This window comes from Periplaneta americana, chromosome 16, assembly GCF_040183065.1.
Source record: "Periplaneta americana isolate PAMFEO1 chromosome 16, P.americana_PAMFEO1_priV1, whole genome shotgun sequence".
In the NCBI taxonomy this organism is placed as follows: Eukaryota; Metazoa; Arthropoda; class Insecta; order Blattodea; family Blattidae; genus Periplaneta; species Periplaneta americana.
In genome coordinates, this window is record NC_091132.1 from 159,903,486 (window position 1) to 159,929,497 (window position 26,012).

The 26,012-nt window shown below is 34.9% G+C and overlaps 1 protein-coding gene across 4 annotated transcripts; it reads right to left on the minus strand.

The window, feature by feature from the left end:
- Window positions 1-26,012, minus strand: LOC138691600 (zinc finger protein 431-like). Of its 4 annotated transcripts, none has more exons than XM_069813729.1 (5): window positions 11,955-12,682; window positions 11,337-11,474; window positions 8,747-8,884; window positions 5,862-5,944; window positions 1-4,410 (listed from the first exon to the last, which is right to left on the minus strand). In XM_069813729.1, exons 1-5 carry the CDS (start codon window positions 12,075-12,077, stop codon window positions 3,345-3,347), a joined length of 1,548 nt encoding a protein of 515 aa, XP_069669830.1. In that variant the 5' UTR covers window positions 12,078-12,682; the 3' UTR covers window positions 1-3,344. The 4 variants fall into 4 exon arrangements, with proteins under 4 accessions (XP_069669830.1, XP_069669832.1, XP_069669833.1 ...); XM_069813731.1 differs by lacking the exon at window positions 1-4,410 and adding an exon at window positions 4,994-5,541; XM_069813732.1 differs by lacking the exons at window positions 1-4,410; window positions 5,862-5,944; window positions 8,747-8,884; window positions 11,955-12,682 and adding exons at window positions 15,086-15,168; window positions 22,136-22,273; window positions 25,629-26,012.

Consider the following 26,012-nt stretch of genomic DNA (forward strand, 5'->3'; position numbering starts at 1 on the left):
CATTGTGTCAGCGTCACCACATGATTGTACAGCTAATGGATCAAACTGTGTTCCATCTTACCACATCCATTACAACTAAAAAAACAACAGCAGAAACGTAGAGTTTGCTGCTTTTGAGTCGTTCGAAATGATTTTACACCACTGACTGTAACATATGTATGTGGTAGCAAAGAGTTTATTATATATAAATTAAGAGTTTATTGTAATTTGTAGCCCTGTGTTCCTTGCCATATCTTAAACACGTTATAAAAGCACTGGCTGGTATGAAGATTTTTACGGCATCTTATTGATTGACATCTGAGAGTTATTATAGAAAAAAGTGAGAATAAATGCATAGGGTGCATACATGGCAATGAATATCATGTAATTTTAAAGAATCAATATAAGGACCATGACGTCATTGAAGTTTTCGTAAGCTGTACAGCCAACATATTGGGTTAATATAATGTAGTCGTCATTTTTGTAAGATATTTAATGGGAGTTAAATGATATAATGTACCTATAAAAAATGTATATTATTTTAGGGGGCTAAGCCCACCAAGTCCCAAACTATTAGTTTATAAACATAACCTCCATACATCATATATCACAACATAATATAAAAAAAAACAAAACAGGACAGAGAAAAGCCTTTAGTTTTATAAAATTACATAAGAAAATGGCAATTACATTACATTAATCAAATATAACCATCGTATATAGTACAAAAACGTTCGCTACGTCAAAAATAAAGTCCGGTCATCTGTTTTACATAACAAAAAATGATGCAGGACTACTCAAGAAATGAAGTTTGTACTATTTTGTTCTTTCAAAATTTCAAGTAATAGAGAATACGGAAACAGTTAACAATAAAGATATAAAAATTATGTGCACATTTATTAATAATTAACAATTTTATGAGTCAGTGGAGTGGATGTAAATGAAACAACCATCATTTAAATACGCAAGGGCGAAGTAACACGGGGCCTGGAAATATTTCCAAATTGTATCAAAAGACATGGCTAGGAACATCACTGTTTTCAGATATTATAAAGTGCTATTAGGAATCAATGCCTTCAGGTTTAACACCAGTGAATGTCTGTATTATTTACAGTATGCTATTCACTTTCAGGATTTTTGTAAACATTACAACTTATTTTGTACCGGTATCGTGATTTTGTTGCAACACCAATGATAGTGGAGATAACCAATAAAAAAAAGACAAAGAAAGCAAAAGATCATATGAAGGCAGCCGGGAAAATGATGGATGATTCAATGAAAAAATACAAACATTTTATAATTCGTTCAAATTTCTAATAACACTTGCCGGTAAATAAGATAGAATATTAGGCCTATAATGATTTTATTTAATACACGAAATTGTTCATATAAGAACATTACCAAATCGTTAGTGACATTAAAGGTAGGCCTAAGTAGTGAAGATACATAAAAAATAGGATACTGTTATCTTTCTATCCCACAGTTATGGAATTTACTGATGAAGACGACCAAAAATATCTGGTTTCACAATAAAAGTAATGATTAATTAATAAAAGATTGACCATCCTAACGTTGGAAGTATCTGATTCATGTTAGTTCTATAACTTTAAAACTCCTTCTCAAGACACTCTTGCAAAAACTTAACTTCAATCCTAGATCATATATGTAACAGATAATTCCTCGCTACGTTAAAATCGGCAGCACTTTGAAGAGAACAACCGCCAGGATCGCCACCCGTCCGCCGTAAACGAACACGAGATGGCAGCACAGTCGCTAATGCAAATCAAATGGGAATTATGACGTGACTCCTTATGTAACAACTAGATGGCAGCGTAGTAAACCTGACAAAAATTGTTAACTTCAAAGCCTATAAGCCCGACATATCTATTACATATATGATCTAGGCTTCAATGTATCAGAATAACGAAGGATAAATCCGTAGAAATGATTTTCACAACCATCGACGATTTTGAATAGTGGACAAAGAGTGCTGTTTTCAGGAAGAAAATGAACTTGAACAATATTTCCTCTTACAGCATTTACTGGCATCAACAGACTTTGAGCTGGAAAGAAAAGGGCTTGCGATATATGATGAATTACCCGACGTACTATTTCAAATAAGGCGGAATAATGCTGCATTCATGGCAGCTTTACTTCTAGTAATTTCTACTATTAACAACTATAATAAAGTCATAGTTCAGCACTGGCTGCAGTGATGTTCATCAATCTACATTACTTTGATTTCAAATTCACAAAAATGATCGTCGTTCAATAGAAAACACATGGGTGATAAAACAATATTATTACAAAAAATCGTGTATTTGGCAATTTCTCACAAACAAATTATGAAAGCGCAATTACTCGTGTTTGCAATCATCCTACCATGTATACTAGTAATTAAGTTAGACAGCAAAAACATTTTGACAACATATATTCAGGCTTCTCGCATGCGAGGTGTTGTTTATGCTGTTTTTATAAAACTCTGATCGAAAAACGCTTCAAACCATCATCGCATTTGAAAGATATCGCGATTCTGTTCAGGTGTTGAAGGCAATTTACGTTATTCATCGCCGAGAAAGACCGGAAAAATTATATATGAAAGGTTCCTCGTATGTGTGGAGGAGTTTGTTTTTCAGGCATCTCGATTGAAAGAAATAGATCACGTTTGTCAGTTTTCTCACTTCTGTGCACGCGTGCATCGTTTTACAGGGTAGACTGAATGAAAGACCGGATTGCAAATCTTTCCCACATCTGTGCTGGAGTTCATGCCCTCTTACGCCATTCAAAAGCGAGAAACAAATCCGACAAACATCGCATTTTCGCATGTGTCCGGGATTCGAAGCTTTTTAGGGATCAGCAATCTCAGATCGTTTGCCACATACACAGCATTTCAAAGGTTTCTCGCGTGTGTCCAGATGTTCATGTCTTTTTACGCTACTCGATTTAGAGAGACACAACGTTACTCGCCTGACTTTTGCAAGATTTCCCACCAATGTGCACGCGTTCATGCCTTCTAAGATTACGCGACGCCGAGTAACACTTCCCGCAAACATCACATTTGAAAGGTTTCTCGCATGTGTGAAGGTGTTCATGGCTTCTTACTTACCACCAACATCGCAATTCAGAGGTTTCCCCCACTGTGCACGAGTTTATGCCTTTTAAGATGACTCGACTGCGACAAACATTTACCAGAAACATCACGTTTGAAAGATTTCTGATCCGTGTGAAGGAGTTCATGGCGTCTTAGACTACAAGAGTGCTCGAAACACTTACCACAAACATCACATTTGAAAGATTTCTCATCTGTGTGAAGGCGTTCATGGCGTCTTAGACTACTAGACTGCGAGAAACATTTACCACAAACATTAGAAAGATTTCTCATCAGTGTGAAGGCGTTGATGACATTTTAGATTAGTAGACTGCGAGAAACACTTACCACAAATATCACATTTGAAAGATTTCTCATCTGTGTGAAGGCGTTCATGGCGTCTTAGACTACTAGAATGCGAGAAACACTTACCACAAACATCACATTTGAAAGACTTTTCACCTATGTGAAGGCGTTCATGGCATCTTAGATGACTCAAATGCGAAAAACACTTGCCACAAACATCGCATTTGAAAGGTTTGTCGCCGGTATGAAGACGTTCATGGCTTCTTAAATTACTCAACTGCAAAAAACATTTGCCACAAACATCGCATTTGAAAGGTTTGTCGCCAGTATGAAGGCGTTCATGGCATCTCAGATGAGTCAAAAGCGTAAAACAATTGCCGCAAACAGCGCATGTGAATGGTTTCTCGCCAGTGTGAGAGCGTTCATGGCATTTCAGATTACACATGTGGGAAAAACACTTCCCACAAACATTGCATTTGAAAGGTTTCTCGCCAGTGTGAAGGCGTTCGTGGCATCTCAGATGATCCAAACGCGAAAAACACTTGCCACAAACATCGCATTTGAAAGATTTCTCGCCAGTGTGAACGCGTTCATGACTTCTAAGAAGACTGGACGCGGAGAAACATTTACCACAAACATCGCATTTGAAAGGTTTCTCATCAATATGGACGAGTTTATGCCTTCTAAGATCACTCGACCTAGAGAAGCACTTACCACAAACATCACATCTGAAAGGTTTCGCTCCTGTGTGGAGAAGTCCATGCCTTTTTACATCACGCGACGTAGAAAAACTTTTACCACAAATATCGCATTTGTAAGCTTTGTTGACTACACGCTCCTGTAAATGCGTCGTCGATTTTGCCGGATTGGAGAGACACTCTTTAGACAATTCGAGTTGCAGTTGCTTATCTTCATGAGTTCGGGCTTGTTTACCTGAGGAATCTGAATTCTTGGGAATCTCATACACAATCTCGTTCTCTTCATCTGCAATATTGTCCAATTCTGATGATACAGAACTCTCTTTGGTAGCTGCAATCCTGACGAAAATACACTATCAGTCAATAGATTAGTCCCAACAAATATACATTAAAGTAATGAACTTCAACCCTAAACGAACCTATTTCACCAGAAGGAACGTTACCAATAGAGATACAATGCTATAAATAAATTATAAATTACGTTCGAAATATCAAAATTGTCTCAACATTCTTGTACTAACCTATACAACAAATTTTATGTGGAAAATGCCATGATTGCCAAGTTTTAGTTGGTTGGCCTTTGTATTGAGAATTCTCTGTCTAAAGTCGTCTGCCAGGTTACTCTTAGGAAAATTTTTTTCCAAAAACACTACATTATATACAGGATGATTAAAAAATACGGGGCATAAATTCAGGTGTGTATTTCCCACATGTATACAATCAGAATAGTTCATTACAACATGTGTCCGGAAATGCTTCATTTCCGAGTTATGGCCTTCACAACATTCAAATTCACCGGAACGTTTTTCTTTCCGCAGGTCGTTGCCGTTAAAGGAGACATTAAGTGGGCACCCTGTGTATATATATATATATATATATATATATATATATATATATATATAATTAAACGTGAGAAATTAATGATTCCATGTCCTTAGAAGCAAGTGAAATTGTGTTTTCATGTTACAGTTACATTCTCAATTGAAATAATTGTATGTATATTATGAGTATTACCATTATAACCCAAGAGTATCCCACAAAGGAAAATCATTTAACTCTGCTTCATCGTTTTTGGACATAAATGTGTAAGTTTGTGCGATTGCTTGCCAATTCGTATTTCAACTGTGTATATCTTCCGTTGTGGTTTATTCTTATGCTACATAAAATGTTAATATAGAGTTTATTTTATCACTTTCAAATTAGGTTAATTTTTGCATTCTTGCCAGACAGTACAATATGTGTAGTTGAAAACCATCAAACTCCACAAATATTTGCAAACAATGTATGAAATTACAAATATTTGCTGAATCAAATTCTTCATCAGACGCACGCAGTGAATGTCCTAATTATTAATACCAATCATTTTGTCAAAACACTACACCAAGGCCCGTCGGTAACAGCTGTTTGACAGCGACATCTAGAGACGCTGCACTACACAGCAATGCAGACATCTCACCAGGTTTCAGCTAGCTGTAAGCATGTTTCGGAAACTCATCGAAGGCAAAAAGCTTTCCCTGGTTATTAGGCCAACAAAGTGGAATACAACAATAATTTGGCATATATAAACCTATTTTAAGAGCATTTAAAATACCAATACACTACGTAAATCCTCAATGTTTATACACTGGAAAAACAAAAGCAGACGCCAAGCGCATCCCTGCACGTACACGCACGCTATCTGTTGGTGCTAGTTCAGAGATACAGCCCTTCTGAAGGTGCTTCTAGCCAGTTACCGAAAAATAAGTTTCAAACGCAATGATTCTCTACATAAACTCGCACACCACACTCACCATTCCGTGAAAATCTCGTTGTCCTCTGCTGTTCCTTCCACCCTTGGCTCCTCATTCACTGTGTGCAAGTCACTCTGCTCTTCCTAACACAGAGCAAACAAAACAGAAAGATAGCACAATTTACTTTAACAAAAGTGCATCGATTCTATATGCCACAGTGTTCCACTTACGGTGGAACACTTTTTATTGTGTTGCAGGAAATATGACCATGCACGGAGGCAATATGGAATTCGGCCGACATTACGTGACGCTCTTGGAAATGATTTTAATTGTGCAAATGCAGTTCTGAGATTTTTATCAAATACAGGTTTGGATAAGGTGATTTAGTTTTTTATTGATCCGTTTTACTCATCCTCCGGACCCTTTACATCCGGAGGTTACATTTGTTGTTTTATATTTGATTTTACATTGTTGACATTTCGGACTTTATACATCCGAATATTTTATAAAATTTTATGGTTTTAAAATATGATTGACAAGTTATCTCTGGAGGCCTTAGTTTTATTGTTTTATTTGTTCGTCTTGAATACCACCTAGTGTGGTAGAATTGCTCACTATTATGATTCTGTAGAAATCACCTTATGTATACTGCATTTGAGCGTCTCGTTTTATCGTGACAACGCTTTTTAGTTCTTTTAGCACTCTGATTATTATATTATTTATGTATTTGTTACATTAGGAATTTTAGATAAGGGCGCAAATAGCCATAGTAGCTGACGCGCCCTTCTTAAACCCTACTACTACTACTATATGCCACAGAAGTGCATATAAGTCATATTAGGCCAGTAGAAGTTTAGTTAACAGACGACTATTCTTGGGGCAGATATTTCATGGGGTAATTCTTTCCCCTATATAACAGCGTATTTAAACCTCTTTTCAACATGTGGCAAAACAAAGGTGTACTTTAAATACCGAGACATACCTATATAATCTGAAGGTGTAGTCCCAAACAGCACGAAAATTTTAGCAGGGAATGAGTAATATAATATACAAATAAAATGAGATTAATGTATATGCATTAACATATGAAGTAAAATATTAAAAATTTTATATGCATTATTTTTAGTCAACGAATGGGGGAATGATAACTTGATGAATGGTGAAATGGCGCATGTTGCAAAAAGATTGAGAGGACAAACAGATTGCACAATATTCACTAATTGAAGTAACAGAATTTTTGTATTTGTATTGAAAAATTATTACAATGCAATGTATGTCTGTAATAGAATGGGGATATTTAGAAAACTCACACGTCCATAAATGTAAAATTTTCAGCAATAACAAAAAACCACACAGCTACTCTTACTTAATAATTTGAACCCGTAATATATATATTTTTTTTCTCGGGGAATAAATGTTGCATAGGGATGAAATTTACTGAAAATCTTAGACTTATTTTACTTAACCACATATATATATATATATATATATATATATATATATATATATATATATATATATATATATATATATATATATGTGGTTAGTAAAATAAGTCTAAGATTTTCAGTAAATTTCATCCCTATTTATTTTACTTAACCACATATATATATATATATATATATATATATATATATATATATATATGTGGTTAGTAAAATAAGTCTAAGATTTTCAGTAAATTTCATCCCTATGCAACATTTATTCCCCGAGAAAAAAAAATATAAAAGCCGTTGGATATATGTTGTTTTTCAATATTTTGAACATAGGCTATATTAATGAGCAGAATACAAAAAATATTAATCTTTACTCACAACAAACGGGTAGTTACCAAAACTGTAACAGATCATCAATACGGACTGTTTCAGAATTCCTACTACAAACTTCAAGGAGTTGTAGAGGGGACTAAGTAGATAAAGTTTTGATTAGGAACCCATGTCCACAAATGTATCGTTGCGATGCAAAATAAGTTTGAAGATTGATTCGATTTAAAATTTCCCTCTTCACGGTACGCAAGCAAAATGGGCTGAGGGCGACATCTGCAGTCCTCTGATATCGTCTATCTCGTCCTGTACTGCTCAATGGCTGAATCACAACTGATGTGAAAGTGGACTCCGCAGAACTGCTTGTAAACAGAAGACACACGATATCACGTAAAGGTGAACAGATGTTGATCAGTATAGGTGGTAAGGACATTCTTGACATACTCCGCTCCCTATTTCACTTCTTTCTGACATCTCTTCTCCTATCCTGACTTTCAATCGTTTCATATAAACATTACTGAACAGCGTTAACTCTCTTTCTTTTTAGTAGGTTATTTTACGACGCTTTACCAACATCTTAGTTCTCTCTTTCTAATCCACGCCAATTTTCTTAAGGATCCCCATCAGTTTATTCTGTTAAAAGCCTTTTCTAGGTCCACAAATACTATATACACTTCTTTATTCTTCTCCAGGTATCTCTGACCGATTGTCCGTAGCAGTGCAATTGCATCTCTCGCACCTTTCCCTTCCCTGAAGCCAAACTGTTCTCCTTCCAACTATTCTTCCATGTTAGAATATAATATAAACGGCTATTAAGTATTTGCAAGAGAATCTTCGCCGAGTGCGATATTAGACTCATAATCCTGAACTCCTTACATTTGTTAGCATTATTTCCTTCGGTACTGGAATCAACACTGTCTGCGTAAAATCTTCAGGCCCCTCGCCTTTCTCATATATGTCGTTGCATAATGATAGAATTTGCTTCTTGTGTTCACCCAAGCACTTCAGTAATTCAATGGGGACTCCATCAACTCCTATAGCTTTTCCATTCTACATTTCCTCCTAAATTAAAACTGAATGAACTTCACTGACAGAAAAAAATGAAGTAAACTATACAACACTTTGATGTATGCTATATCTATCCGGATGAATCAGAACATGCATTCTTTGTGCTTCACTCACCTCAGGTTCACGTTTCACCAGAGGAAACGAAATCGGCACCGGATCTTCCTCAAAATTCATCTGAGTTGTGAGATCTTGGCTGTGGTCCTCATATTCCTCCTTTATACCAGTCACGTGCTGATCCGAAAAATTCCGTTCCTGCAGTACAAAGACACATCTTAAATGAGCAATTTATTACAGTGTTAGAAGACGACTTCTAACTTTACTAGTTGTTCTCTATGTGTCCGCATGCCACAGCCTGATCACAACCCACAGCATGTGCTTTACATTATGATGAATAAGGCCAGGATTCATATGCAAATTCATATTTTCATGCAAAAACATTTGTTATACATGTTAGTAACGTCTGTGATGAAGCATACTCAAAGCTAACTGTTCACAGTATTTTAATATTTAGGCCATTATACCACATAATATACTACTGTTCATGATATTGTAACATATCTTCATCACTGTGGTAGATTAACGACAATATTTCCATAGTTTTGTAAAAGACAATAAAACACTGGATTGCTCTGTTGTCAGAACATATTTTTTGGACGTATACTCTCAATGGGTAGAAATTCCTTGTGTATGAAGGGAAACTGTGAAAAAACCACCTCTGCCTACCTTTCTTCATTGAACTGCAAAAGGACATTGAACAAAAGGAAATATTCCCAAATATCCCTGCTACCTGACTCTATGACCTCTAACCTTCTTTTCTACGTTTCACTTATTCTGAGTTTTTGCACTAGGAGTATTTTGTTTCGTACCGACAAGTACTCAGACATTATACCATTGAGCTACCACACAGTTCGACAAGGAGTTTTTGGCAATGTCCTTTCGACAAGTATGAGTGGGGAACATGTGGGACATGGAAATTATCCACTGTCAAATTCGTGAACTGTACCACTATCAAAATTAGAAACAGATTACGGCACAACAAGGTTATGTTGCATTTAGGGACGTGAGAGAGAAATCAGTAAGCAGAATCATAAAGGTAGTATTATGCAAAATTTTGGTATACGCTGTTCAGCACTGCTAAGCGAGTCATATTTGCTCTCCATGAGTGTACATTAAGTGTTGCTTATGTTAATTCCTCACACATTACACTTCTCTTATATAATTGGTTGTCAGGAGACGTTAATATTTGGGGAAATGAACCCAGATCGATTTTCTCTTCCAATGGAACTGAGTTTCATCTATATCATATAATGCAAACTGCTATCAGTAGACAAGAGAAAAATCTGGAATGAAGTTCCCACTAAAAAACAAATCATAGACAGAATTGCAGCATTAGAAAAGAAAAATGCATTCCATCCTTACCTCATTCATGTGTAGTTCAAATAAATTAACTCCCTGGAAGTCGCAAACTCATAATAATATTAGTATTTATACCTACTTGCAGTTTTGAATATGATTTCAATTTTGGCTGGTTGCATTTATATTACAGGTAAGAAATATTCAATGTTTAATTAACGGGAAGCAGACAATAATGGTAAGTGCTCAATTACAGGAAAACATTCGTTTGCTGCGTTCGGATTTTTATTATAGCATCGCTCACTTGTCCGCATTTCCGAATGAATCATCAAATTGTATTGTAATTTACCGCTAGAGCGCATTATTTCATTGCAGTGTTCTGAACTGAACCTGAAAATAAAATGAATATCTCTCTAAATTAAATAAATTATGAAGGACATACCTGATTAATATAATATTTTCCCAATTTCATCTCATATTTCCTTCTCCATATAACGTTGCTATAATTCTAATTTCGCAAATTAAAAAGTTCTTCATATTGTAGGACTTAATAAGATAAGCTTCACGTCATCCTTTTTATTATATCTTCGATATTACCGCGATTCAAGGTCTTACAATCGATATATTTGTCATGACATTCTCTATTTCGATCTGGACCATACAGAAATCTATTTAGAATTCTCTGGTCAGAATCCTGAAGGGAATCCGGTTATATGAACATAGGTGATATGGCCAAGTGGGTGATTATCCATTTAAAATAATGCAAAGAATAAAAATCCGAACGTACCATACGGATCCATTCTCGTAAGTGGAGCTTACCTTAACAGTAGCAGGATGGCTGAACATAGCTAGCATGCGTACACACATACAGACAATACACAAACACACATACAATATTCAACTAAAAAAAAGCACACACGCACGCACACACACACACACACACACAAAAACAGAAAATGTAGAATTTAATCGGAAGATGTACATATTATTAAATATTCTGAACATTCTATTATGGCCGCTGTATTAGGTAGTGTAATTTATGGAAATGTTAAAAGATAGGCAAATTCTTGAAATAATGGGGCCTTAAGTAAAACAAAATACCAAACACACTGTGGAATTTCTAGCTTGGCAACTATTAAGAGGAAGTGTAGCAAGCAATTTTGTTTTCAAATTTAAAAGAAACTGAGATAACAGTTCAACATTAGACTTCTCTGCAACAAGACATAACCTGTAATAGCAAATAGTGATGATACTTATCCTGTCTCCAGGCCAAAGAGTAATGTATAAGACAATCAAAATATACCATAACGACTGGAAGAAGAACACAGTGCATTCCTTGAGCTCCACTCACCTCAGGTTCATCTTTTACCACAGGGAAGGAAATTGTCTCCGGATTTTCTTCAAATTTCACTTCAGATGCGAAATCATGGCTCTGGTCAACATATTCCATCTTTACACTAGTCATATGCTCATCCAAAAGATTCCGTTCCTGCAGTAACACGAGACATCAAAATTGGACACTTTGGAATTAGTGTAACCAAAGGAAGGCGGACAGCAAAAATGGGCTCATTATTAAATAATTTTGAGTACATGCAAGGCATATCAAAAGCCTGAACTAACTTCATCTGTCATAGATTCGTATATGCAAGATATACCAAAACCAAAACTAACCTACCATGTCACTCATTCGTATATGCAAATGATAAACCAAGCTTAAAAGAATCTGTCACAGTTTCGCATATGCACGGAATACTGAAAGCCTAAAGTAACCTAATCTAAACAAATGTATAGGCCTACATATTAAATTTATTTATTCATTATAAATTGGTTAGCATATTTTCTGGCTTCTGTGATGGTCGACAACCGTATGTTCCTCTTTCCTCAGCCTGGTATGACAACGGCTTGAGAAAATATAACAGAGAAATTAGCGCACAAGTAGTATTGGTGTCTGTAGAAAACAGCACCTCACCTCAGCTTCACACCTTACTGTAGGAAATGTGATCAGTACTGGAGTTTTTTCAGATATGTTTTCTGATATCTTGCAATAGTTGTTGGAATCCATCTTTAACAAATCTTCTTTTTCACAAATCATGTGAACGACACTTGGACGTGCGCAGGAACTAAGGAAGCCGTGGTTTTCGCGGTAAAGGTACGCTCAAACATCAAACCAGTAACCTGGTACGTAAAAAAAAAATGTATGTGAACCTGAGAGGATAAAAAAAAAAAGATGTGAACGAAATAAGACTTGACTTGATTCGTAGGCTTATCCAGTCTGTGGACCGGGGATGGATTTCCCAAGTAGATATTTCTAGAGATGAGCTTAAACGATATTTTCAAGTATCTGTGACAACTGTGACTGTGACAATTAAATATCTGTGACTTTTATCGGTGATTTTGTCACACCGATATTTTATATCGATACGTAGCATGAATTACACCGATATTTTGTCACATCGATAAAAATTAGCAGGAAATACTGAAGAGTAGTGAAATATGAATACGATTTCTCTATACACACCACTCATCAGTGATTTATATGGGAAAATCCAACAAAGAAATTATGTACATGTACCATTAACAAATAAATACTTACCTAACTGAACAGTAACATGTCAAAAGTTAACCTCATGTACCAAGAGGTTATATTATAGATATTGAACCAGTTGATCATTTTTAAATGTAGTTGGGTATGGAGAAATTGAGGTTAGGTATATGATTATCCTAATCGTTTTAAAAATTGACCCTTTTTATTGTATATAATATAATGGATAAATTATTATAAGTCGTGCATTAACATTATAATATTGAGTCAGAGAATAAAAATTAATGAAACATAACTTCTGTCGCGCACAGCTGTCAAATGTTGCCATATTTTATACGTATGAGTTGCGTGACTGTATGTATTAGACTGTGGGTAGACTCCAAGAAACACCGGATTTCAAAGGTTTCTCACCTCAGTGCGGGAGTTCATGTCCCCCTACGCCAATCGAATGCGAGAAACAAACCCAACAAACGTCGCATTTTCGCATGCAGGATTCCACGCTTTTTAGGGATCCGGAAACTGGGATCGTTTGCCACCTACACAGCATATCAAATGTTTCTCGCCAGTGTTCGCGTGTTCATATCTTTTTAGGCTACTCGATTTAGGAAAACATAACAATTACCGCATTTCAAACATTTCTCGCGCGACATTCGACAGGTTTCGCTCTAATGTGTACAAATTTATGCCTTCTAAGACTACTGGACACAGAGAAACACTTGCCACAAACATCACATTAGAAAGTGCTCTCGGCAGTGTGATAGCGCTCATGGCTTCTTAGATGACTTGAATGCGAAAAAAACTTACCGCAAACTTCACATTTGAAAGGTTTCTCGCCTGTGTGATAGCTTTCATGGCTTCTTAGATGATTTGACTGCGAAAAAAACTTGCCGCAAACTTTACATTTGAAAGGTTTTTCGCCTGTATGCACGAGTTCATGCCTTCTTAGATTACTCGACCGCGAAAAAATCTTGCCACAAACATCGCATTTGAAAGTTCTTTCTCCGGTGTGAATGCGTTCATGGATTCTTAGATTACACGACTGTGAAAAACACTTGCCACAAACATCGCATTTGAAAGGTTTCTCGCCTGTGTGAAGGCGTTCATGGACTCTTAGACAACTCGACTGCACAAAATACTTGCCACAAACATCGCATTTGAAAGGTGTCTCACCAATGTGTACGAATTTATGTGTTCCAAGACTACTGGACTGCGAAAAACACTTACCACAAACTTCACATTTGTAAGGCTTCTCACCGTTGTGTACAAATTGATGCCTACTAAGAGAACTCGAGAACGAGAAACACAAACCACAAACATTACATTTGAAAGGTTTCTCATTAATGTGCACGCGTACATGCCTTCTAACGTAACTGGAGTCAGAGAAACACTTACCACAAACATCACATTTGAAAGGTTTCTCACAACTGTGCACAACTTTATGCCTTGTGACACAAGTCGACGACAAGAAACATTTACCACAAACATCACATTTGAAAGGTGTCTTTCCACTGTGCAGCAGTTTATGTCTTTTTACACTACTCGAATTCGAAAAACTTCTACCACAAATATCGCATTCGTAAGCATTCTTGACTACACGCTCACGTAAATGCGTCGTCCATTTTGCCGGATTGGAGAGACATTCGTTAGACATTTCGAATTGCAATCGCTTAACTTCAGCAGTTCTGGCATGTTTTCTTGAGGAATCTGAAGTCTTCGGAATCTCGCACACAGTCTCGTCCTCTTCATCTGCAATACCGTCGAATTCTGATGATACAGACCTGTCTTTGGTAGCTGCAATCCTGACGAATATATACTATCAGACAATAGAATAGTCGCAACAAATATACATTAAAGTAATGAACTTCAAACCTAAACTAAACTGTTTCACCAGAGGAAACGTTACCAATATAGATACAATGCTATAAATAAATTATGAGGTACGTTGGAAATATCAAAATTGTCTCAATATTCTAGCCTTATCTATACAACAAATTGTATGTGGAAAATACCATGTTTACCAACACTTAGTACGTAGGCCTTTCTGTTGAGAAAACTCTCTGCCTTTTTAAGTAGTGCAGAATAAGAAACAAAAGAACAAGTGACAGGAATGTCCTAATTATTAATACGAATCACTTTGTCAATACACTACAGCAAGGTCCGTCGAAAACAGCTGTTCGACAAAGACATTTAGAAACCTTGCACTACACAAGAATGCAGAGACACCTCACCAGGTTTCAGCTAGCTGTAAGCATCTTTCGGAAACTGATTGAAGCAAAACGCTTTCTCTGGTTATTAGGCCTACATAGAGGAATACAACAATCATTTGGCATAGAGAGCTATTTTTAAGAGCATCTAAATAGCAATACACTACATAAATTCTCAATGTTTATACAATGGAAAACAAATGCACATGCAAAGCCCATGCCTACACAAACACGCATGCTATCTGTTGGTCTAGTTCAGAGTTACAGCCCATCTGAAGGTGCTTCTAGCCAGTTACCGAAAAGGAAGTTTTAAACGCAATGAACTCTCTACGTAAACTCGCACACCACACTCACCATTCCGTGAAAATCTCGTTGTCCTCTGCTGTTCTTTCCACCCTTGGCTCCTCATTCACTGTGTTCAAGTCACTCTGCTGTTCCTAACACAGAGCAAATAAAAGAAACATAGCACAATTTACATTAACAAAAGTGCAACGATTCTATATGCCACAGAAGTGCATATAAGTCGTATTAGGTCAGTAGAAGTTTAGTTAACAGATGGCTATTCCTGGGGCAGATATTTCATGGGGTACTCCTTTTCCTTATAGAACAGCGCTGTTGAAGCTTTTTCAAAATGTGGCAAAATAAAAGTGTAATCTATACTACCGCGACACTCATGCAATCGAAATTGTTGTTTCAAAACAGCGCGGAAAAATTTTAGGAGGGAACTAGTACTATAATGTAGAAATAAATTAGATTAATGTATATGCATTAACATATAAAATAAAATATTAAATATTTTAAATGCATTAATTTTGGTCAACAAACGGGGGAATGATAACTTGATGAATGGTGAAATGGCGCATGTTGCAAAAAGATTGAGAAGAGAAACAAATTACATATTATTCACTAAATGAAGTAACAGAATTTTTGTATTTGTATTTAAAGTTTATAATACAAATGTAAAATTTATTGAAACAAAATAAATGTTGAGAAACCCCACACGTCCAAAAAAGTGAAATTTTCAGGAAAAACAGAAAAACACAGCTACTCTTGCGTAATACTTTGAAGACGAAAAAAATATACGCGGTGGATGAGTAGAATAAATATATGCGGTTAAGTAGGATAAGTCTAAGATTTTCAGTAGATTTCGTCCCTATGCAACATCTATTTTCCGACAAAAAAAATATAAAAGCCGTTGGATATGTGTTGTTTCTTTGTATTTTGAACATAGGCTACATTAATTAGCAGAATGCAATAAAATATTACATCTTTACTCACAACAAACGGTTACTTTGCTAAACTGTCACATATCATCAATACAGAGAATTTCAGAATTCCTATTACAAAGTTCAAGGGGATGTAGAGGGGACTAAGTAGATAAAGTTTTGATTAGGAACCCATGTCCAGAAATGTATCGTAGAAAATAGCTGTAATGGAACAACTAGTAGTAAACAACTGTACTGTAGGAGATATTATCTATGAAGGAAGAATTCAATTTCTAGTCACGAATTTGGTGGGTTTTTAAGCTGTTTATTTTACGACACTTTATATGATATATTTCGTCGCAGCACATTTCTATATCCGGTGCCACCATTAACATATTATTACAATAACACATTATTTGCAGTACACGTCTACACAAATACTCCCAATTATACTATGTACCTTTTTTGTTATTGGGTCAAACTCCCCTTCAGTATTTCTCCTATATTTCATTTGCTATTATATTTGTTCCTTAATCCTAATATATCTAATATGCTATACTACTTTCACACCCCCTTTATCTCAAAACTACTATTGACTAAAATCTCCAATTCAATTTATCTCTATAAATTATCATATTACTCAGCACCCATACATTTAATTATTTGTCCTATTTGTTCTTTGACCTTTTCTCCTATCTTTCTCTTATATTCATTTAATGTTCCAATGTTCAAATGTTAGTACTAATTTTATGCTGTCACTTGTTCACTTCTCTTAATCCTTTCTCACTATTTTCTCTCATTCCTATTTGCGCTCACTTTCACTTTATCACTATTCTGCTTACACTTAATCCATTGTCACTGTTCTCACTTACTATAAATAGCCTACTTATATTTTATTCTACACGTCTGTTTATACACTTTCTCTCTCCCCTATAATTCTCGATCTTTTCCAGATTCACTTTATTTGGACTTTTTGATCACATCCACATTTTTTTAAACGTAACAAATATCTCTGCTATATCCTTTATTTCTTCTTCTATTCCTCTTGACAGTTTATAAACTGTAATGGTTATATAGCGTCTGACAGAAACGAAGGTGAGAATGCTAGCAAAATGAGTCCGGGGTTCAGTGCCTGAAGTTACCGAGCAGTTAGATCTAATGCGTTCAGAGATAACCGAGGAAAAAAACTGAACCAGGTAACTTGTCTCGATCAGTATATAAATCCAGACCCACTCATTTTACTGTCAGATATGCTAACCGCTACTCCACAGTGGCAGATCAATTTTACGGAATCCACCACAGTCTGACAATGTCTAATACTATTTCATTGTATGGGCACAAATTTTAACATTCACGGGTAAAGGAAAAATTATGAACTATACTACTGTACTAAAGCTGCAGTACATATAGGTTCTATTTCTATAAACATAATAATCATTAATTTCTTCGAGATGAAAATTGGTTAGAATATTCGTTCAAGTATTTCGTCAACTTGAAACTTTCTCTAGATTCGTAACTAAGTTGAAGTCTACCCGTAATGAGTTAAAGATAATGCAAACACTTTATCTTTATTTTGTAGTAATTAATGTAGACTAGCAAATTGAAGCTTCTAATTTTACGTTTCTCTAAACCAGCGGTTCCCAAAGTGTGAGTCGCGACCCCTTGAGAATGGTCACGAGATGATTTACAAAATAAGTCAAAAAGTTTCTTATTAACATCTATTTCGTATTTAGAAACATAAACATAAACAATATTGCACATAATAAAAATTCTTCTGTAGTTATAAAGTAAAATATAAATAAATGCAATCAAATGTCCCTGTTTTTCAGAAAGTAGCTTCTCAAATCTGGACTCAGCATTCCAAACACACTGTGATATCATTTAAAATATCTAGGAATTTTCTCACTTTTGTTTTGATCGTGAACATATACGAGGAAACCATTTCCCATAAATACGAGGGTGCATACATTTAAAAAAAAAAAGGATATTTTTGCAAGCTCGGGGTATTCTTGCATTTTTTTATCCAAAATTTGACTATGTTCCAAAAAAAAAAACGTATAATTTAAACATTCCATTTCTAGGTATATATTTAAATGAGATTTTCCTTCATAGTTTCTGGAATTTCAACCAGTTGGACGCAACTGCCTAAAAACGGATTCATCATCTTTGTGATAGTCTTCTTTCGAGTTTCTTCCAGAAAGTACTGATAAAGTTGTTGATTAAAATCGTGCAAACTTGGTTGCATAAGTCTGTAAAAACACAGTATTTGTCTATCACATGTAGCGAAATTTTCCATGAGCTCTTTAACACACAGGAATGAATCAAATATATTTGTGTCAAATTATATTGACTAGAAATCAAGTTTCTTTGTAAACCTGTTAATGTTATCCCTGGCTGTTATAATGTTAACATCTTGGCATTGCAAACTATTATTCAAAACGTGTTCAGTACATTTTTATGAAAGGGCTGGGTTAATAGTTTTAATCCACAGGTCTACAGATCGAGCTTGTTTTCAAGTGATACAAACAATAACACAAACTTTTAGACAAAGATTGGCGGTGTTATGGATGAAAAGAAGCTTAAATTATAATGATAGAAAACTATATATATATATATGTGTACGAATAATAAAAAATGGCCAAATGAACAGAGTGAGCTTTGGGATCACATTCTTCAACTGGAAAATAGGTTTCCGTAATTTCCGATTTCTCGTCTTGTATATTAAAAGTTCTGTTCTTACTGTAAAACTCGTTTCAAAACGTTACTCCAAGAAAGCCATCTTACGTGTGATAAAGAGTATTCTCATATAACGAATCCATACCTTCACAAATTTTGCTGAAACTACGAGTTTGCAACACCCTTCCTTTGATGGAATGTACCACTTTGTATTGAACTATTACCGCAGCACCACGGTGGCAATGGCGAGAAGTACTGAAAACGAAGCTTACCTAACATTTCGTGTTATAGTTTCTCCATATATCATGCAATTTGGTCATATTTTGGGTGGTATCTACTGATTTTGAGTAAAATTATAATTATTCTCGATTTTACAAGGATTTATATTTTTCGAATGGGACTTAGTAACAGTACGGCCAGGGTCGTAAAAGAAAGTCTCGACCAAAAATGGTTGCACCTTCAGGATATTTGCGAACCACTGCCCTAAACTGCATTCAAATTAAATGCACTTCGCAGAAAGAATAAGAGTAAATAAAATGAAAAATAGTTTCATGCATGCTGTTGCTATTCGAATGCATCAGACCAATTTCCAAAATTTAGAATCCACTCTAAGAAACTCCCATAATTTAACGTAAAGTGACCAAATATCTTTACTCTACGGTCAACATAATATCCTACCAAGGACATATTACAAATACATAAATACTTAAAATGTGAAAAAGGAATGACAAATTTTTAAAATATGGTTTATTTCACGACAATCGCAACTGCAGAGGTTATATCAGCGTCGCCGGATGTGCCGGAATTTTCTCCCGCAGGAGTTCTTTTACATGCCAGTAAATCTACTGACATGAGCCTGTGGCATTTAAGCATACTTACATGCCATCGACCTGGCCCGGGATCGAACTCGCAACCTTGGGCGGAATGAAGAAAGGTGATTATGTTTGTACCTACATCTAAAGTAAATTCTGTTATACAGAAACTGTAAAAAGGATTGAGAATTTTAGAACAAAAACAGAGAAAACAAAGAGAAATAATGTTCTTAAGCACGACACATAAGCAAAGAAAACTGGAACTCTTTATGTCTAGTCATTTGAAAATTGACATATTGTGGTTTTTACTTTACGTTTCTCTACCTGTATCAATTTTAAATGCACTTCACTATCAAAATAACAGTAAATACAACACGTATGCTGTAGATGTCCGTATGTATCATGAGAATTAGGAAAATTTAGAATCTATTCTGTAATTCACTCAAAATAAACCCCATAATTTATCTTAAGAGTTACAAAATATTTTTTCTCGATGGGTAACATAACGTTCTGCAAAGGAGACATTGGAAATCCGTAAATGCTTAAGAACAATGGGTGAAAACGAATGATGACAGGTGATAATATTTGTACCTACAACTAAAGCAAAATCAATTATTTGAAAACTGTAGAAGGTATTGAGGTTTTTTGGCAAAGACACAGAGAAAACAAGAACATCGCTTGTCCTTAAGTGTGACATACAGTGACACCGTTTTGATTAGAAGTCCGTCACTAGGAGCTTATCTGCGGCCAAGCGACCACCTGGTCTGCTGATACTGAAACATACAGTATTGGAATTTGTACTTACTCAGCTCAAATTAGGTATTGAAAAATGTCCCCCGTCAACTTCTACACACTGTTGACACCTTCTTATGAGATTGTTAATTACTTTGAGAATTCTGCTTCACTGATTGACTCGATTTCAGCTCTCATAATAGTCTTTAAGCAAATTTATTCAAATTTATTCACAATTTACATTTGAAATGATACATATGAATATATACACGAAATGAGCATATGCTCGTGCTCGGGTACAGTCCAGTAGTCTACATAAATTTTACAGAGATCAATAATAATGTTGATGTTAGAAATAATAATAATAATAATAATAATAATAATAATAATAATAATAATGGAATATCCGTGACGGAGATGATACAAAGATAGTAATACAAATTAATTCATTAATAATAACAATAATAAAAAAAATAATAATAATAATAATAATAATAATAATAATAGAATATCCGCGACGGAGATGATACAAAGATAGTAATACAAATTAATTCATTAATAATAATAATAATAATAATAACATTAATAATAATAGTAATAAAACAAATTTCTTTACAATAATAAAATAAATACTAAGACGGATAAAATAAAATATAAAACCGCTTAGCGAGAGTTAATACAACTTAAATAAGCATATAATGACCAGAAAAAAAATGACGAACTCGAAAATCAACAGAAAAGTTCGTTATATCGCAGAAGACAGTAACCACCACGTTGACATTGTGTTATGCATTATTGGTAGTAGGGAGGAGCCGCAGGTCTACGTAACTGCCGTTCTGTTCGAATCTTCTCATACAATCATGGGAAGTTAATGATGAAAAACAAAATGTCTAGAAGCCAAACTGTTCATTATTACCAGGATTAATACAAAATAATACTAAAATACATTAATCAAGTTTCAGTTATAGATCTCCCTTTTGTGCAAGAGGTATCGTATCAAAATATTTTATGAACGGCGGGGAAAATATAAATTTCAAGAACTCTCTAGTGACAGAGATAGTGACAAGTACAATCAAATGTATCTGTGGCGATGCTAAGAAATCATTTATTGGAGATATGCACTGTTATTAATTAAGAAAATGATCTATATATATTTATTACAATGTTTTATCTTATAGGTTACATGCATGAGATAAATAATATAAATATTAGTAACATATAATGCTAGTAACACTTAAAATAATAATAATAAAATTTGTATGCGGGTTTTTCGTATACACCTTATTTTTGCGTGGTGTGCTCTGATCTCTGTTCTACCGCGTCTAATTTTTATTCTGTAGGAACATGTCTCCTCCTTCCTATTTTACGATGATTTACTGAACCTGTCTGTCCGAATTTTTTGGCTAACCTCCTTGTAGTGGCATTAGGCATAGATCTATTCGGAAAATTGATACGGAAGTTCTGTCGTGTTCTCGGGCAAGATTTTCTGTATTTATGTATGTAGTAAACATATACACACGTTCAAGCAATGAAAATCGCATTGCAACAACGCCGAACACACACGCACGCAACACAACACGACTGAATCAACCTTCGCGCACGAGTGCAGATGATAAACTAACTCGCAACTGTCACTGTATGGCGCGGTATTCGCTAGTGGAAGCAGGCGGGAAAAACACTAGCTTAGAGGCCAAGAAAACCCTGTGACGTAACAAAACAGTGTCATTGTATTTTCAAACACACTGTGGGAATGTGTTTCTTGGAAGCCATTAAGAGTGTGAGTGTAACAAGTAATTTCGCTATCATATTTAAACATAAAACGAGATAACAGTTCAACGTTAAAGTGATGAGATTTTGTTGTCTCTGTCATAGACGGAAAGGCATTGCATGTACTGTTGTAAAGAGGCAATGTCCGTTACTATCAAAATACAAGATAAACAATGAAAGAACACGAAGTGCATTCCTTGTGCTTCACTCACCTCTGGTTCACGTTTCACCACACGGAACGAAATTGGCACCGGATCTTCGTCAATTTTTATCTCAGATAAGAGATCAGGGCTCTGGTCGTCATATTCCTCCTTTATACCAGTCACTTGTGGATCCAAGAAATTCCGTTCCTGCAGTACAAACAGACGTCTTAAATCAGGAATTTATTACAGGGTATTAAAAGACGACTTCTAAAGTTACAAGGTGCTGTCTGTGTGTCTCAAGCCATATCTTGGCTACAACCCCCAACATTATGACGAATAAGGGTAGAATTTATATGTAAAAGAACCAGAAATACTGGAAAAAAATACGGGACAGGTATGCGCACCCATAAAAAATGTCAATGTTTCAAAGTGTGTGTTTAGTTAAGTTTACTACAGAAACACAATAACAATAATAATAATAATAATAATAATAATAATAATAATAATGACGACAACAACAATAATAATAATAACAATAATAATATATGCCTAAAACAGGTAACTACTAATATAAAAATCAATGACAGTAATCAATACTAATAATAAATCTGTAGCCGAAATTTTTCTGGTAATTTTCGATTTTCCAAAGATAATTGGTCCTAACATATATAACTGACCACCCTGAAACCGAAAATCGCTTTTTTTAATTTTTGTTTGTATGTCTGTCTGTCTGTATGTTTGTTACCTTTTCACGCGATAATGGCTGAACGGATTTCGATGAAAATTGGAATATAAATTAAGTTCGTTGTAACTTAGATTTTAGTCTATATGGCATTAAAAATATTATTATTTAATAGGGGAGGTTATAAGGGGGCCTGAATTAAATAAATCGAAATATCTCGTTTATTATTGATTTTTGTGAAAAATGTTACATAACAAAGGTTTCTTTAAAAATAATTTGCGATAAGTTTTGTTCCTTGAAAAATTTTGATAGGACTGATATTTAATGAGATAAATGAGTTTTAAAATTAAAATAACTGCCATGTAAGGCCGTGTAATGAATAAAAAAAAAAATCACTTCGTCTATAAGGGGCCTTGGACAGCAAGAATCGAAAGCTATGAAAGATCCTACAGGGAATGTTTCTGTGTTTGTATGAAGTAATATCGGAAGCGAAATTAACCGATTTGTATAATTAATTATTATTTCACGATTGGAAAGTGTAGTTTCTCTAGATGGACATAACGTTATAATGTTAATACAGTAACTTCTGATATAATATAATATAATATAATATAATATAATATATAATATAATACATTATAATATAATATAATATAAGATATTTAATGAGATAAATGAGTTTTAAAATTAAAATAACTGCCATCTAGGGCCGTGTAATGAATTAAAAAACAAAATATAATATGCAATATTATATAATATAATTTAAGTTATTTGAAGGGTTCACAACCATAGTGGGCCAAGCGCCATTTACTGAATACGTAGAAAACAAGGATTAAAATTAAGTTATTACCATAATTCAATGGAAACCTGTAACAAGTAAAATAAAAGGTACACATTAAATCAAAATGATGTCACTCTTCATTAAACTATGGCTGCATGTAATAAAAATTAAGAAACATGTTAAAGGAATTGTCATTGCACCAAATGAGTGTCTCTGGACCAAAATGATCGCATTTTAATTATTTGGATGCAATTTAAATTAAGTAACATATTAAACGATTTATCCTTCTATCAAACACGAATGTTCCCTGGGTCAAATGTCCTATTTTAATTATGTAATTACTTTATATTTCTTTCTAATGGGTGCAGCGGAGCGCACGGGTACGGCTAGTCAGTAATAAATGTGATTATCCATAAAAGTAACAAGGCTGTGTGTTACCCAGTTTGAGTACTGTGAAATTTGGCGTGGCTCTCTAACAGAGGCTGTTTCTCTTGTAATTGCTAGTGAGTACCACTGCTCTAGATGGACACTGGCTATATGTAATCAGATAACTCCTGAGTGAACTGACTTGTTTTATAGTAGGTTATTTTACGACGCTTTATCAACATCTAAGGTTATTTAGCGTCTAAAGAAGATGAAGGTGATAATGCCGGTGAAATGAGTCCAGGGTCCAGCAAAGAAAGTTACCCAGCATTTGCTCTTATTGGGTTGAAGGAAAACCTCGGAAAACCCTCAACCTGGTGGATAAGCAGGTAATCTTTTTACCTCACATCTTACGTTGTCGATCCCCCCCCGCCCATATTACCCATAGTTCCCACCGTCACCTAGTGACTTGGGGTGGGGATGGCAGGTGCAGTCCGTGTTGTAAACTTTTCCCAACCTGGTAACTTGCCCAATCCGGAAATCCAACACGGGCCACCTGGTTTCGCGGCTAGACGCGCTAACCGTTACCCCACACGTGTGGACGAGTGGATTGATGATTGAGCGAAATGCCACATAGGGTGGGATTAAAACATATTCTTGTTACAATCCCGAAACTAAAGTTGAATCAATAATATGTAGTCAAATTTAATCCTATTTCAAGGTAAAATAATATGTCATGAATTTTCGAAAAGACACAGCCACAAAAATGGTGTCTTTAGTGAATATTTAATAATAACAAATTCTGATAAATTAATATTGCATTATGATCGATATACTTATTTGACCTCAGTAGTAAAATTATGTGAGTCCTCTATCTGTTATATTTTGTCCTTATTGATACCTGATGCTGTTACAAAATTATAGTATCCTGTACTAGACATAGATTGCACAGGACGACCTGTTTAACTCAAGTATCAACAATAATATGTGTAGCTAATTATTCACTAAGCAATAGAAAAACTATTTTAAAATACAAGGGTACTACTTAATTATTTATAATATATGCAGCAAAGCGCACGGATATGGCTAGGCATTAATAAAATTAAAATCACGTTCAATTGAGTGTAATTATACGAAAATAGAAATAGAATCAAAACACTTCACGGACTACTGATATACCCAACTATCATACATACGCGATATGACATAGATTTTAAACTGTGTAAACTTAACATTTCAACAAATCGGAACACATCTTCACCGATAGTTCCTATCACATTGATATGAATTATGATTCAGAAGTGAGAAATGCAGTAAGAGTTATAATTTTTTCGTTTGATACTTTAAATCTTTATGAAGCAATTGCTATATGTGCACGTACACCTAAAACAAAATTGAGAATTTTAGACACAATACAGAGAAAACAAAAGAAAATCCAGTCCATCAGTATAACAACACATTATAAAATACATTGTGAGAATGTGTAGCATGGCAACATTAAGAGTAAGTGTAACAAGAAATTTCGTTTTGAAACATGAAACCAAGTAACAGTTCAACGATAAAATTCTCTGCAACATAAAATAACTTGTAATAGTAAATATTGATGATATTTATTCTATCTCTATCACAGAGTGCAAGGCACTACAAGTACTGTTGTAAAGAAGTAATGTCCTTCGAATCAAAATATAAGATAAATTCTTGAAGAACAAGCAGTACATTCCTTGTGCTCCACTCACCTCAGGTTCACGTTTCAATACAGCGCACGATATTGGCACGGGATCTTCCTCAAATTTCACCTCTGATGTGAGGGCATGTCCCTGGTCCACATATTTCTCGGAGTAATAAGACATCACTTCTTAGGTCTATGTACGACAATACTGACGGTCCTTAAATTATTTCCTGCACTGCCTCCATTATGTTACACTGCCAGGTCAGGGCTGACTGAAACCTGAACAAAGTTTCTACCAGATGGCCGTGATCAGATAGACCCATTCGCGATACAAAACAGTTATAATTTCAACTTTCATCCTTATACTATCACAAAGAACTTGCCAATTTCTTAGATAATCCTGTAATATGAAAATAGGGGAAAATAAATACACTCTAAGTTCTCAGGGCTA